We start from the raw sequence: 17097 nt of genomic DNA, 5'->3' as shown, positions 1-17097 counted from the left end.
GTAGGCCAACCTGCTGTCATTACATTAACAGTATATTCATATCCACAGGTGTAAAACTGTGTGGGTGAATTGACCACTTGTTTGTTGATCAGCACTTCCTGAAAATGCCTTCACTCGCTTTTCCTTAACTTTTAATCTTTAGTCTCTCTGTGCACACTTTTTGTCAATATAATGTCAACCATAATGATAGCCAATGAATAAGCTGTTGCTGGGCAGGACTCCTGACCAATGTATGAGACAGGGAGGTGGGTCTACAATTTAAATGCTTGGGTGCATCTAAGCACTTTTTAGTCTTTTTAACAATATTTTAGTAAAAAATGTGTTTGGGACATTGTCAACATACATCTGGAGATATGGATTATGTGACACAAGTAACATGAGATTTTTTTATATGGACAATATTTTTCTGATTTTTTTAAATATTGTTTTCTGTTGTCCAGCATTGGCCACCAGACTCCTATCATACCAAAAACTTTGTTCTGCATGAAAACATGAGATTCAAATTTTTCTTGGCCAACATCACACACTACATGGGGTAAGTAATATATAGTTAAAATGTAAAAAAAATGTTTTTTGGACAGAATATTTCTAAAAATTTAATTTTTCGTTCTAAATTGTTTGTTTCCACCATGTGCCCAAGGCTGTCAGAACAAGTTTCAGCTCCCTGTAGCCTTGATTTTGATTAACTTGAGTCTGAAAATGTTATGTTATCAACACAGTGAGAACTGAGACCATTCAGGAACTACTGTATTTACTATCTGAAGTGGTGCATGGAAAAAAATTATCTGGTCTACATGTCATTGGCAGTAAAAGTTTTATTACTAATTAAAGAATCAAAAATGTTATACTACACTTTATTTTATTATTATGAAAGCACGTCATTAAAGGCTGTGCAGAAAATGGTCTTCACCACCAAGGAAGCAAAGCTCCTTGTGACATAAAATATTTCTGACAACAGACAATTTATCATCATATCATCACCTTTTCATATTTTTACAGTTTTTCTCAGTTGCTTTGGTGCATTTCTCACAACAGAATTGCAGTTCTCAAAACTGCTCGTTCAACTCCCACAACCTTTAGTGAGTTGTGCACATCATAACAGCAATTTCTTGGTGTTTTTGTCATTTTGCAATTGCTTTAGTTCACTCAGGCAGATGCTTATGTGCAATTCTCAGCTATATCATGCATCAGCGGTTGCTTATGTCATGATGATCAAAAAGCATTGTGTAGCCCTCTTTTGCATAGTCTTACACTCCAGACAAACTTGTCATTTTTTCACTGTGTAAGTCATTGCAGTCAAAAGTGTTCAACATGATATCATTGGCTGTCAAGTGTATTTTATAGGTTTCTACAAAACTTTTTTTGGTTTGTATTCACAATACTGATGATTCCTGCACCACCTTAAATTGCTCTCAGGTGACACATTATTCGGGGCAGGTGTGAGATCTTAGATCAATCAAGCAACTAATTACTGAGCAGTCCCCTCAGTTGCTTTGGTGCATTTCTCACAACAGAATTGCAGTTCTCAAAACTGCTCGTTCAATTCCCACAACCTTTAGTCATGTGGCCCAATATACAGAATCAGCAGCAATTGTAGAGAGCATTTAGAGTTTCAGTATGTATATATTGTTTTCGATGTTGTAATTTTTTTCCCTTCATTTCATATGTTATGCATAAAGTATTGAAATGCATTTTTTTGCTAGACTCCAAGTGCAGTGCATGGTATGTCACCATATACCTGTGCAATCAATAAAATATTCTTCTTGAATCAACCTCCAGCAATCTGTGTTTTGTATTTTTATGTTTCCTGCCCATGTCATTCAGATGTTTTGTGCTCAGAAAATGTTTAGATTGTGCCAATTTTATATTGATAACATGACTTTACATTTTGGCTGTCATGTCCGTAGACGATGATTCATGGACTTGGCATTTTGATAGCACTGACATATTCAGCGATGTAAATACTTGCTTTTGAGGCATGGATTAAGGATTTTGAAGAGGTTACCTGCTTTTGCTGGTCATCCATGATGTTTTGCCATTTGCACTAAGTGTTTTGAGAAATGAACTCGCTGTTATGCAAATGTTAAGTCTGTTGTGAGAAATGCACCAAAGCAACTGAGAAAAAGTGTAATGCAGTAACATTATATATATGCTAAACCTTCTAATAGTCTTTTACTCTTCCTCAGGGACAGTAACATCTTGGGTGGCCATATTCATTCTACCCATCAACAGTGCTTTGAACCCCATCTTATATACCTTGACCACCAGTTTCTTCCGGGAGACAGTCAAATCATCACTTTCAAGAGTGCACAGAAGGAACATCGACAGCTTGTCAAAGCACACTTCTTCACTAAAGCTCAATTTTCTTAAATCGTAATGTTGGCTGGTCATTTAGAAACTTAGAACTGTTCATTGTGATTCAGTAGGCACCCTGATGCAAAAAAAGTGGTGCAGTCTCATGTTTCACTGATGAATGGCACATTGAGAAGCAATGTTTGCTTATTATGGTGTTTTAGAAGGCCTACCAGATACAAGACTACAAAACAAATTAATCGATTGTTTCTCAGAAGAAGACCAGGTCTGTACTACTTGAACTTTGGTCCTAGAGGATGGGGTTGCCCTCATACCTTAGTTGAGTGATGAAACATTACTATTCTACACACAAATAGAATTTGTGACTGAACATAACTTCTCCTAGAAAAAGCAGTTCAATTTTTCTAAAGACAGACCTGGCGGAGCAGCATGACTTGGTATGCAGATGATTCGGTTTGCCTGTTCCTCATGCTCAAGACCATCAGTAATTATCCTAAATCATGAAATAATTATACTGCAAATACAAAATACCAAGAATACCTTGATGATAACTTTGTCAGCTGTATTATCAACTGCGTTTGACAAGTGGGACACACAAACTTATTCCATCCTATATTGTCTGTTGTGACAGTGAGATAATGCTGAAAGTTATGGTTGCATGAAGGTTTATTTGTTTTGTTGAGAAGATTCTGAGAGGACAAAAGGAATAATACCACAGGAGTGCTGTCAGATCATGTAACTGACCTCCACCATTCCTATGTCTATGATTACCAACATACAGTAAGTAGTAATATTATCCATGAACTGAAAACTAATATCAAGCTCAGCATCCTTTATGACATCTGACATTGTTATCTCAGTTATCAGATGCCACTGGCACTTGCCTTTAATTCTTACATGGCACAGAGTCCAAGCAGTGGGTATCATGGTGTATATGAATATGCCTCCAGTTATAACTGCAGTTTGACAGCGTGAGAAATCCTACCACCATTGTATTACTTTTTATTTTATGTCTGTTATTTGTACTTTTCAAGTAGGGCAGCATTCCACTATATGAAACCATATGATGACATCAATCCATCATGTATAGGACCTCAACTACAGTGTGCTTCATGTCATCTACAAACCATTTCCCCCTTACTGGAGCATTGGAACATTTGTTTAGTTGCATCTTTAATCAGGTTAAAGAGTCCAGTGTTTTCTTTACTAAACAGCAAGGTTTTATCCAGTACACACCACTATGGACCAATTAAAATGTCTTTGTTCTGTTTTAGAATCTAGGCTCTGGCCTTAGTGGACCTGGAGTAAGTGGGTTCAATAATAAATAATGAATGTTTTTTGTAATTACTTTATGTTCATATGCCATCTTTCATACCAATTGGACAAGAACATCTATCATGCTTTTATATTATTTCTTATACTTTGCAATACTCTATTTGAGTAAAAGGACAATTTACTTGACAGGATTGAGTGTTAATGGACACAGGCACACCACAGCTAGAAAAGGCAGTAAATAAAAACATAAACTGGTGTGCCAAGGGAAACAAGTGGCGGGAACAGTAAACTTTCAACAATAATTGGCAAGTATAGATGTTTCAAACTTACTGTATATCAAATAAAAGTTACAAAAAGTAGTAAAGAACAGTGATGTTTATGGAATACCAATTCTGGTGGAGCTTAGTGTCTATAGATGGTAAGAAAGGGCAAAGCCAGCCATGAAATGAGTTGTGCAGGAAGTGTGCATGTTTGTTTGCTTATGTGTTGGTGTGTGAGATAGAGCAAGAGCGAGCACAAGTCAGAGATATGATCAGGCACATAAAGACCACTCTTTGTGACTCCTAGGAGATCTGCACCTCTGCTTATGTTTTATCATGTGAAAAGCTTTTGAGAACACCTGTCCTTAAAACATACTCTCCTTTGACCAAATGCGATTATCCTTTTCTATAAACTTCAGTTATATGACACATCCCTGTCACTACTTGTGTTTAGCTATTCTTACACCTGCCAAACATTAGGGTTGTACATTTCACTGTTGCAAGGCACTTGCACTCAAACCTACAGTTCACTAGCATGAGATTTCACCCAGGTATGACTATCACTGTAGCTTATTTCTTACACCCTTGATCGGCTAATCTGTAAAAAGGACTCATGTTCTCGACTCTCAGAAGACCAAATAGAACAAAATGTAAAATTAGAAAAGCAGGGTTAATAACTTTGAATCGTTAAATATTATAACTAATACCATAAACAAATGCAAAAAGGGATGTGGCCTTTTATACCAGTACATCCTGGATTATCCAGATGTATGTGCGTTGATTCCAGGTGGCCAATATTCTTAGTAGTTACTATGCACAGAATCTCTGGTCAGGTCATCATCTCCAGTCATCTCTTTCTGGTCAATTCCCTCTCTATCCAGATCTTTGTCTGGTCTCCTATCTTACTGATATCTTATTGGTCCTGTCCCATTTCATTGTCTGGGCTCATATTTCTTATCTGTCCCTCTTCTACAATGCTTTCTTCCTAGAAGAGGAAGGATTACTCATTCTTCTGAATCCTACCCACCTTAAACAAAAAATAATTCTTTAATTCTAAATCTTCAGGCTTTCTTCCTGGGGAAAACACTAACAATTCCTAAACAGTTTCCCCATCTCTGATATTTGGAGCTCTTACAAAAAGGTCTGCGGTTCTCACATTACAGATAGAATGCAGAGGCTTCACTATTCAGCAAGTCACTTGTGAACTACGTCAGAAATAGCAGCTTCACACTCAGCAGGGTTTATAGCAAAACATCCTGAATCATCACTTAACACAGTTTTATAATGACTTAAGGGAAGCTTAAGTAAATGTTTGTAACATCATAAAATGGCTGTTCTTCTGAGTAACATATACCTTCCTTAAAATAATGCCTCTTTATATCCTTTTTTAACACTTTTCACTTAGAAGATATTCTAACTTATCAGCCGTTTCTTTCTTTTAAACACCCCTTCAAACCCATCATCTAAAGACATTTAACAGACAGATCATCACAATATATACTCATTTTCATTACATCTCAAATCCGTTGGACTAGGTATGTGGCTGCCGGCACAGAGTTGGGGAAAGTGAGAGTTGCCTCTGATCGTAAGTGAGCATTGTAAAGCAGAGCTCGTGGCATTAAGGTGTTGACTGGGGACAAGGTAGAAAAAAGGTCATTGGAGCAGCTAACAGCATTAGTGATGATAAAACCACAGCTGAATAAATAAATACATAAAATGATGATCTGTGAACATATAATTTTGTCATACAGGACAGTATTATAATACATTTCTGTACAAGTTAAAATAATACTCAACACTGAAAGCAGAGCACAAATGACTATAACAGTCAGCATATCACAATCTCAATCCAAGAAAGTAGAATATAGTTCTTCAGATTGATGTGGCCACAAACATTAGAATTTTCATTATTTGTTCAATGTGCAAAATTCTAAATTGTACTTACATAATTAACGTCATTCATGATATTTGCCAATCACAGATAAATTTGCAATTCTTGTTACAATCCTGATGCTTTACTGCCCAACTGAATTGAAAACAATTGGCTCAGAGGAAGTTACAGGTTTTTTTTGTTTTTTTTTTACTGGAAGTGACTTTTCTGTAAAAATGTTTCAAGTGAAAGTGGCTAGAAATAAAAACACCTACAGTATTTGTTTAACGTTTTTGTTTGAAACCAACAGCCATTTTCTAGGAATGGAAGTAATTATTAAAGTACTGTCAAAAACCTGGTGTGCCCACTCAGTGATAGCCCATTCATCTTTGGAGTCCTTCATCTAATGGTCACTTATACTGTGTTTACTTTGTTTAAGTGGTTCTAATGTGGGTTTGGTTATGTATAAATCTGGTCCATCACGCACTTATTCTGTGTCTCTTTGTTAAAGTGATTATTATGTTGTTTTTTATAAATAGATGTGCTCCATGGAGTGTAGCCATGAAGCCAATGAAACGGATCAGAGTATGAACAAGACTACATGTCCCACAGGGACAGATTTTCTATTACTTACAACACTACTGTTATAATGAATTGCAAATAAAATATTTTGGATTTTGGAGTTTCCTCTTTCCATGGTGTTCATTATTCAAGTTTTAATAGACAATGGTTAAGTCTGTTTTTAAAAGTTTTTAAAATTTGTATATGCAAAATAATAAAGGCTGTATTTCTGCTTTATCATGCCACTATTGACTTGATAACTGTAAGACAATTTTAATATTACAATTCATTAAAGGCAGTGCAACTTACATAGAAATATTTTTGCAGTTGGCATACAGATGTCTTTTTTAGAGAATAAGTAGTCAATAAAAACAAGATATGTAGGCCAGCCAGCCAACCAATTATTGTTTTCTACCAGCCTTCCTCCTCTAATCTTCACTGCTATCTCTTTAATGCCTTGTCACCTATTTCCTTTTTTCATTTTTAAGACAATGCTTTATGGCTTGAAAAGTGACAAGTGTTTTGTAAAAGAGGTCAGGCAGACACAGCCTTATTACTTTTCCCCAAATACTGTGCATCTTCTCATGGGAAGAGTGTTATATATGGAGTCAGAAAGTCTCCACAAAGTCTCCACAAGCCATGCCGGGTCTCCTCTGCCTTCATAGAATGCGCCTCATCCCAAAAATGTCTCAACTGCCAACTCTACTGGCCTGCTCAAGCTAACAATCTTATATATAAACATCTACGCATGGAAGTGTGCGTGTTTGCCCGGCCCAGAAGTGAGAGGTGGAGTCAGGGTAAGGGCTCCACCTCTGAGGAAACAGAAAACTCACTTAGCCGCTAATAACACAAGCGAGGCCAGCACGTCAGCAAAACGAAACCTCAGAAGAAAGACAAAGTCGCTTATTTGCTAACATCGTCAAAACAGTATCAATTTTTCTTTTCCTCCCACCGATGCACAAAGTGATACAAGTACATTGGCAAAACAAATTCTCTCAGGAGACAGATGCCAAGAGTAGTTCCTTTCAATTACCTGACATCTCTACATTTCAATTTTTTTTCTGATGATTCCAATAGTTTCTAGGACCCCGGCTTTTTACAGCATGGGCTTACACAGCTAGTACTTTATATATCCCAAAATCTCAATGTGCTTCTCAAGGCATAGGAAAAACCATAGAAAACCTATGGCTTGAAAAAATATTCCACCAGATACTCTTTCTATTATAAAAGGAAATCCTGCGACGAGACATTCTCTGAGATAATTTAAAGTTTCCCAAGAGATAATTTCAACTCCTGCGAGACATGAGATTTTGAAAAGTCCTGCCCTCCTCTCAAACATTTACAACCACGCACACGGTACAATCATTTCTCATTCATGTGTATTGTCAGACAAAGTTCATGTGCTCTCATCTCCTATAAATGTTTATGTTTTACACATTTTAATTCGTTTATGAAAAGTCCTCAGTTACATCCTTTAAAGAAGCTTTTCTGGACAGTATTTTTAGACATACAATCTATTTGTTTCCTTCGCTGTGGTCCTTTTATGGACAATCATTTTATATGTTCAAGATGACACATCAAAGACTAAGCGAAGCAGAAAGGGCAGCGTGTCGAAAAGAGGCCCAAAAGCGCTGGAGAGAAAAATTATAGTAAAGATCGCATGAGCACTAACAAACAGAAATTATCAATCAGTGAAATAACAGAACAGCGAAAAGAGATTGAATATATGGATATAGGTGATATGATAGAAGTATGTTGATATTGCTCAGCTTTAAAGTTTAAGTCGGAGACTTGTAGATCATCTAATTCATGTTGGCATCAGAGAAAAGTAGTGTTTCTTCCCAATGAAGAGGCGTATCCGCGAGAATTAAAAGATATGTTGTTTGGTGAAAGTGAAATCCACAAACACTACAGGCAAAATATCCGAATCTACAATAGACTGTTCCCGTTCACTACTACAAGTTTAATTTCGAAGAAACCACAATTTGGTCAGGTTTATATTTATGATCACAGAGAAGCGATGCAACATAGAATCAAAAGAGTTAAATGATCGGACGTATTAGAAATTCTACAACCAATAATGGATACAATTCCATACATCCAAAAGTATCGCACTTTACACAAATCTTCAAAACATGGACAAAGAAGTTTTCTTGGATTTTGGATTTGTTGTTTGGTCAAAATGAAATCCACATACAGGAGCAGCACTGACGTGAAGTGGCTGGTGTGTAGCGCAAGCAAGGGGGGTTGGTGAGCAAAGCGAGCTGGGGCAATGCCCCCAGTCTTTATAAATAAAAACATTTACTAATGATGAGAAATATAATAAATGGCTCAAATGGAGTGAAAAGGAATTGCCTAATACAGGCAATTTTAAGTAATCAAGTCCTGAAATCAAATCCAAATCAGAATTCCAAGACACAAACAAATAAATGCACCAAAACAAAACTCACAATGACTCCAAAAGGCTCCAATACATCACCCCATGCTCTCTTTTTCTGGCTTAAATAGACAGAGAGGAGTCCCAGGAGTGGGGATGTCAGAGTGGGCCCCCCTCTTTGGGTACAACCCACAAAACACAAGGAACAAGAGAGAACATCACATCACACATAGAATTTAATATTTACATCTACTATATAATAAAATGCTAATGCGCGTGTGTGTGTGTATGTGTGTGTATGTAAGCTCCATCTGACCAATCTAATTGGCCAGTTTGGCTTTGAAAGCTCACTCATTCTGATTGGTTAGTTTCACTTTAGTTACTCTGTGGTAAAAGTGATGAGACGATACTATAGAAGTACAAAGTTTAATTCCTGATTGTGACAATTAAATGAAGAATTTCAACAACAATAAACTGTAGTACTAGGGTCTTGTACCATGTTAGCTATTTATGAATGTACTGAGAAGTCAAGCAAAATGACACCTTTCATTTTGCTTGACGTCTCACTAGAACAATGAACTGAATAAGTTACCAGCTGATGTTGGGTAGCTAAATACTATAAATGTGCAACCCAAAAGAATAAGTATCGCTTAACCATAGATGAGCCCAGAAGATGCTCCTCCGACATGCACGTGTGACTGTTGTCAAGAGACTGGAAATTGTCAGGACTTAACAAAGGGTTGAGGTACCAGGCAGTAGCACAATTTAATAAGTAGAATAAATAAATGGGAAAGAAAAATGTGCTTACGGGTGAAAAACACTGCGTGTTTAAACAAAAAGGTGCTTCTAGTAAAAGTTCCATCCTCCTCTGCTACAGATTATCATTGAACACTGACTTCACTTAGCCTCTAGACCCAGATAGGGCAGGGCCTCGTGGGCAGAAGAGGGAACTGGGTCACTTGTCCTACAGTCAGTGAGCCACTGAATTGTAGGTGAAAAAGAAGACAAAATTAAAGACAGTATTATTAACCTTTCTCAGAGTCTTGAAGATAACTCCTTTATTGTCACACACGTGCGATGAGTGGACTGGGTGCTGCAGCCAGAAGACCGCAATGGGGGGCAGTGGGACACATGTACAGTACTAATTTCTCTTCCTTTTCCAGCCTGAGAATGTAGGAGAAGACCTTGGAAGAAGACAATAACTTTCGGAGCCTCCCAGAAGTCCTTTCCCTTCCGCTGCCTTCCCTACAAAAACACCACAATGGTTAAAAGTCAGCACTCAGGTTTGAACCCATGACTGCTGGAGCCACATTAGCTTGCAGAAGCATGGTCTTTTAGAAAAGCATGTGACGACTGCAAAGTTGCACAACATTTGTTATATTTACTTATTTATTTAGCCTTTTAAGTGCGTTCACATATAACACACAAAGCAGCTGTTGCGACAACTCATGTCGGTCTGTTCGCCTGTCTGCAGGAAAGAACTCGATCGCCGTGTACCAGTTTTGTGTAAATGTGACACACTTATTCTTTGAGGAAATTTGTCGACACGATTCAATTTTCGTGGAGATTGCATGAACAGATCGTGCTGTACACAGTTCTAAAATTTCAAAAGCTCTCACTGTAGTGAGACGTCGTGCAAAACGACATCTTTTATTGGTTAACTTTGGATTACAATATGCAAGCTTTCGAAGGCAACTCAGGCCCCTTCTAATGGCTAACATGGTACAACATCCTGGTACTACAAAATTTCATTGAAAAGCATTAGCGGATTTATAAGGTTGTCTCTCATAAAACAGGGAAACGCTCCGAGTTACTTCAGCTACGAATTCATTTACTGGTTCAATTTTCTCTTTACAGCGGTTGCACCAACTTGTCTATTTTGTATTTTACCTGTTTTTCACCTCCGCTAACTGCAGACTGCCTGCGCGGGAAGGATGTCGTTGTCAATGGCTTTTTGCGCGTGCGCGGGGCGGCCATCCTCTAGCGGGAGGTCGAGAAGGGCGCGCGCGGGAAAATCTCTACATTCGCAAGTTGTTTCTGCTTTGTGAAGTCTTCCCAGCGGCCTGAGCACAAACAGAAGAGAAGCAGTGCAGCGGCGTCTCCCTCCTCTGGATGCTTTAAGTCATAACAGGTAAGTTAAAACTCTTTTCCTAACCGTAAAACGCAAGCAAAGAAAATAAAAGATTATCTAGATGTGAATAAAGTACCCTGCGGCGTGTACACCGCTGTGCACTGAGCAAATAAACATTTACTTAGTGTTTTCCTTATTACTAAACCAACCTGACAACTCCATTACTGCAATTTATAATGATTCACTTTTTTACTGACACTTTAATTTACATGGGTGGCGTCCGCGGTGACAGCGACAGTCCCGATTTCAAGCTATGCGTCTTCATATACAACTGAAGAATCTCCAAATGTCCGATTTTAACAGGCAATCCATCTAAAAAATATTGCTATAATGACAGAAGCATCCTTATTATATGTTTAGAATACATTTGTGAAACTTCAAGGGGCACAAAACCCCATATATAAGCCAAACTTAACGCGGTCAAAATGCCGACGGCGAAAGCTTCACTTGTAATGAGTTGAAAAACATCGTAAGGATGACTAGGAAGCCGACAAAGACAGACAGCACTGCCATTTATTTGTTTCCACTTCAAGCACGGTGTGGGCACCTACGCTTTCATTTGTGAAATTGCATTTATTTTTTCAATACCCTGATTTTTCTCTGGTAACGATGTGATAAAACAGCCATTAAACAGAGGAGGATGGGCTTTGTGCCTGGCATACATGCTGCACAAGTGTCCCTGTTTGGGACTTTAAAAATCTGGTCACCCTGTAATTTAACATCACAGTGCCACATTCACCTCATACCCATAATGATCACTTTCTGTAATAAAGTTTGCCTTTCACTTCTGTTATCCCGTAACATTTGTCATTACTGAGCAGATCTGCAAGTCTCATTTCCTGAAAATTACTACAGCCAGACATGCTCAAGCAAATAAAGAATTAATATTTCTCTCTATTGTATAAAAAAAATCTTTTGATGCAACAAGACTTTTTAGGAGAGGATATGAGACTTTTTGGAAAAGGTCCCATGAGATGAGAATATTGCTGTGATATTTTTAAAGGTCACACCCTCATAGCAACCATTTTCAAACAGGACCACGGTCCTCTCACCTTTAAGTCTTGTGAATGCTTTTGTCAGACACAGTTCCTGCGCTCTCAGCTCTTATAAATTTTAATGTTTTCCTCACTTCAAGTTCCCAATTAAAGAAGACATATTATGTTCAAATCTCATTTCATCACGAAGGGTTATCAACAGAAAAAATGAGTACAAGGGCAATCCTAGCACAGAGAAAAGAGGAAGTCAAATGAATTTACGCCAAAAAAGTAAATCAGTTACAGGGCAATGCTTAAATGCGTATGAATAGTCTATGCTGAAACAGTTTATGGTGATTGTGCGGAAGATGAAAACAACAACTTACAATGTCACGAAGAATATCTACAACCAATAACATTGTTTGGTCTTCCACCACACGAATTACTGTAGAAAGAAGGATGTATCCAAGAAAGGTAATGTAGTACATCTTCCGCGGATAACATTACACAACAAAAGAGATCTTGATATGCCATTCGTGTTAAAACGTTAATAGCTTCCTGTTAGAATAGCTTTTGCAAAGACAATTAACAAATCTCAGAGCCAAACATTCAAAAAAGTCGATTTATTTAATAGAGAGAAAGAAACAAAATGCAATCATGGGCAGTTATACATCGCGTGGATGCGAATGTAGCACATGAAAATGAAAATCTGTTTAAATTGTACATGTACATCTCAATATGCAAGCAGGAGAACCACAAAGAGGCTAGCACGTAGTGCTGCCAGGGGGTTGGCAACCGGGGGGGGGTGCAAAGTCCCCTAGTATTTATTTAGTTTAATTTAGATTTTGTTAATTGCCAACTGCAAGATGTTGCTGTGTGTGAATATTGTGTGTGTGTTAGATGCCCATGTGTGAGTGACAGTGGTCCTTGTGTTGGACTAAAAAGAGGATAGAGACTTGTCCACCAACATCTCAGATAAGGAATGGAATTCGGTTATTCTTCACATTCATCGATCAGTGAAAAACATACTGTAATTCATCTTAACATTCTACACTTGACATACTGTATCTCTCCAGTTTAAAATGATCTGAAACGCTGTATATCAGGAATTGGACTCTAATTGTGAAAGATACCATGTAGCCCAAGCCACACAAGTTGTATATTTTGAGGCTGTGTTAAATTAAGACTTTTCTGGGAATATTTACCAATAGAATCACATTTTCAAACATTCCACATCCTCATAAAGCAGCATTTGGAGTAAAATCAAATGTGATTAAACTATTTAGCAGTAAATCTACCATTAACACTGCACGGTTAACATGCTGACTAATTTTGAATAAATGGAAAAATCCTAACGCACTCTTCATAACTTAATACAAAAATAATATCTTACATTACCTAAAACTATCCAAAAAATACACTTTGCAGAATTTCTTTGGTATCTGGGAAGAATTCCTTTATGTTATTCTAGATAAGATTGCTGGGCCTCTGCCAGCTGCTCTTCTTAACGCTTGTGAATTAAACTAATACAAAGAAGCATCCCATAATGAGCCTGTTGTTACTAATTAGCTCTCTACAGTGGGCAGGTATGGAGTTTTGCTGTTGTTTAAGATTAATCAGTCGGAACACTTTCTGTAATTTATTCAATTGACTATGTTTAGATTGGACTGATTTTTTGTCTTTTTATAGCAATGCCTTTGCATGTCAAATTATAACTCTGTTGAAACTCTGTACAACTGCTTGCCCAGGCAATTATCTAAACAGCCAGTTAGCCAGTCTTGCAGGTACTGGTCAGGAGCTTCAGTTAATGTTCAAATCAAACACCAGAAAGTGGAAAAAAATGTGATCTCACTGATTTCTACTGGTGCCAACATGGCTGGTTTCAGTATTTCTGCAACTGATGATCTCCTAGGATTTTAAAAAACATGCAGTGAGTGTCAGTTCTGCAGATGGAAATACCTTGTTGATGAGAGAGGTCAGTGGAGAATGGACAGACTGGTTCAAATACTACTACTACTACTACTACTAATAATAATAATTTATTATTATTATTATTGTTATTATTATTATTATTGTTATTATTATACTTTTTAACAATGTCACCACTGTGTTCAACTGTGGTGAGCAGAAAAACATCTCAGAATGCGGAACACTTCAAATATTGAGATGGAACGCAGGAGACCACATTGGGTTCCACTCCTGTAAGCCGTGAATGGAAAGCTGAGGCATCAGTTGGCATAGACTCACCAAAACAGGACCAATGAAGACTGAAAAAATGTAGCCTGGTCTGTTGATTCTTGATTTCTTCTGAGGCACACAGATGATAGGTTCACAATTTTCCACCAACAACATTCATCCATGCACCCAACCTACCTTGTGTCAGTTCAGGCTGTTGGTTCTTGTGGTGTAATGGTGTGGAGCATTTTTTCTTGGTCTCTGTTGGGTCCATTAATACAAATCAACACTTGAATGCCACAGCCTCTTTAAGTATTGTTGCTGATCATGTGCATCCCGTCATGGCCACAATTTACCTATCTTCTAATGGCTACTTTGAGCATAATAATGCACCGTGTCACAAGGCAAAAGTCATCTCAGACTGATTTTATGAGTTCAGTGTTCTTCAGTGGCCTTCCCAGTAACTAGATCTGAATCCAATAGAACACCAGGTAGAGCAGGATATGCACAGCATGAATGTGCAGCTGAGAAATCTGCAGAAATTTTGTGATGCAATCATGTCAACATGGGCAAGAATCTCAAAGGAGCGTTTCCCAAATCTTCTACAATCCATGCCATGAACAACTGAGGCTGTTGTGAGATCAAAAGGAGGTTCTACCCAGTATTAATATGGTGGTCCTATTTATTTGCTCAGTGAGTGTATATATCTGGAAATTAGAAATAAAAAAACATAATGAAAAACAAAGAGAAAATACATTAATGACTGTTTTGTTCAGGGTATTAAGCTGTGACAATGTGGCGTGACGGACAACATCTATCTTAAAGGACCTAATGCACTTAGTGTTTTGTGATCTCAGTTTCCTCTGCCACCACTCTAGATCTGCTTTCTTTAATAAGCTTTATAATATTGCTTGGTAGCTTTTCTAGTGCTGTTGCCTCACTGCTCCAGGCATCAGTGTTTGATTTCTGATTCTATGTGTGTCTTTGTAGACACTGTGTATTCTGCCATTATCTCAAACTATTTAGTTTATTTGGCATCTCTAAATGATTTGAGTGCTCCCCACACCCATTACCGAGTACTTTTAGCCAATAAATTAGTGTGTCAGAAATGTTACTGGGGCTTCTTCACACCTACAGCAATACGGTGACTTTCTCAGACTGCTTTCACATAAAAAAAAATGAAATGAGCAGTATCATTACTGCACAGACGTGTTGCAGATTTTGAGAGATTTTGAGTTATTCTGATTCCTGCATCACAGGGTAGTCTAACACACGAGTACTCCACCCTGGATGTGGTTAATGTGTTGGCAGCCTTTAAACTCTGCAAGACTTTATGTGACTACAGAAATTACTCTCTAATTACATACATTAGTCACAACCCAAAGGTGTTTATTTTAAATCATATTGTTTTCTGCACATAATAAGACTCACTTGATTTATGATTATACTACTAAAGTCCTAGTTTAAAATGAAATGGCTTCTATGCTCCCCAAAATGTTTAAAACAAATTTAAGCCAGTCAAAACATAGTGCTACAAATGAAATATCTTTGTTGAATAATGAAAGTTTGAATGCTTTTGAATGCATAACCACACAACAAATCGGGGCAATGGATGTAGAAACATGTATGGCTGAACGAGTGTGAAAATGCTAAGCATCATAACAGTTGTAACCAAACCACCTCTGTGAGGTAGTGCACATTGTGGCATTGTGGGGTGAGATCCCTGGAAATAATAGTGCATGGAGTGCAAATAGCTGTCATCTTTATCGGATACTCTTAGAGCTACTTGGTGCTAGACTTTGGGTTTATTAACCAATGTGGCAGAACAAATACATGTATCTATGGTTTCCAAAAAGCCACGTGTAGGTGAACAGATCAACCCAAGAACAATAATAAAGCACATAAGCTACTACAGGTAGCTGTGCAGATGGCTGGGACATTTGTGAGCTGTTCTGTGTAACCGGATTACTTTGTACTATCTGTTTCCAGCACATGTACAGTACATGCACAAGTATTGTATACAAGAAGTTTATTTTTAAAGATGAGATGTTTGCTAAGTACTTTTAATCTGTCTAACTATTTTGGGACGTCTAGATCTACAAAAATATAAGGTCTGTTGTGGATTATACTCTTTTGTTTATCTGTTTGTTGTGTTCAGGAAAATACAAAATAAAGAAGAGGCTTGAGCCATCATTATATGTGAAATTCAAACATGGTTGTCATTTATTTGCACTTAGAGGAGGTAACCTCATGCCCCTTCTTCAAAGCATCATGGCAGACTGAAGAAATCTAACAGAAAAATTCATTTTATCAATTATCCTGTTGTATTTCATTATTTGTTTACATAACACATTTCAACATATTTTAGTTTTGACAAATCAGCAGATAAACGGTATAACCAGAAACACACCTCTGAGTTGAGTATTATGTAAAATCCCAAATAGTTTAATATATGAAAAATATAAGAAGTAAGACTTCTTATATATGAATTGTTGTCAGAGAACAACACACAAAGTTAAATGTTATATCTCATTTTATAATTTAAATGTCCTGGTACAAATTAAGTCAGGTTGTCCAAATTCACAAGGTAGGCAGTTTCAAGCCCTTTTTTTACTCTTACAGTCGACAGCCTAATGTATTTCTGAACTGTGTTAATGCATATTACTCTGGCTTTACAGTATAAGCCTACAGACCTGGATAAATGAGATAATAAGTCAGAAGGCTGTTCATAGACTTTAGTTCAGTTTTAACCACAATTTTTCTGCAGAAGGTTATTGTGAAACTTAGTGAGTGGCTGAACATCTCCCTCTGTAATTGGATCTTGATTTCTTGACAGAGATGACCCAGTCAGTTCGTAATGGCTGCAACACTGCCAGCTTCTTCATGCTGAGTACTGGAGTTCTTCAAGGCTGTGTGCTCAGTCCTCTGCTCTTCACCCTGTTGAGTCTTGTTGACACATTTTGCTCCAATTACATCATCAAGTTCTCTGCATACACAACTGTGCTGGTCTGATAAAAACAGGGATGATGAGTCAGCATATAGAGAGGAGGTGGAACAGCTGGCCATTTGGTAGAAAGGCAGCAATCTATACCTCAATGCTGATAAGAATAAAGAATTCATTGTTGACTTTTGGAATAAAACCTGCCCAGACCACACCCTAA

The 17097-nt window shown here is 37.5% G+C and overlaps 2 protein-coding genes across 2 annotated transcripts in view; one reads left to right on the top strand and one right to left on the bottom strand.

The window, feature by feature from the left end:
• Positions 1 to 6400, top strand: part of LOC120542738 (relaxin receptor 2-like) — a 94617-nt gene extending 88217 nt beyond the window's left edge. Inside the window, exon 18 of the mRNA XM_039775377.1 lies at positions 2187 to 6400. Coding sequence (XP_039631311.1) covers positions 2187 to 2377 — 191 coding nt within the window. The 3' untranslated portion in view covers positions 2378 to 6400. The remainder of the gene's footprint in view (positions 1 to 2186) is intronic.
• LOC120542739 (lysophosphatidic acid receptor 4-like) overlaps positions 1 to 17097 on the bottom strand; it is a 46177-nt gene that overhangs the window by 13328 nt on the left and 15752 nt on the right. The gene's annotated exons all lie outside the window — the stretch shown is intronic.

The sequence above is a fragment of the Polypterus senegalus genome, chromosome 13, assembly GCF_016835505.1.
Source record: "Polypterus senegalus isolate Bchr_013 chromosome 13, ASM1683550v1, whole genome shotgun sequence".
NCBI lineage: Eukaryota > Metazoa > Chordata > Cladistia > Polypteriformes > Polypteridae > Polypterus > Polypterus senegalus.
The sequence above is the reverse complement of the archived record's forward strand: the minus strand, read 5'-3'. Positions and strand labels throughout refer to the sequence as shown.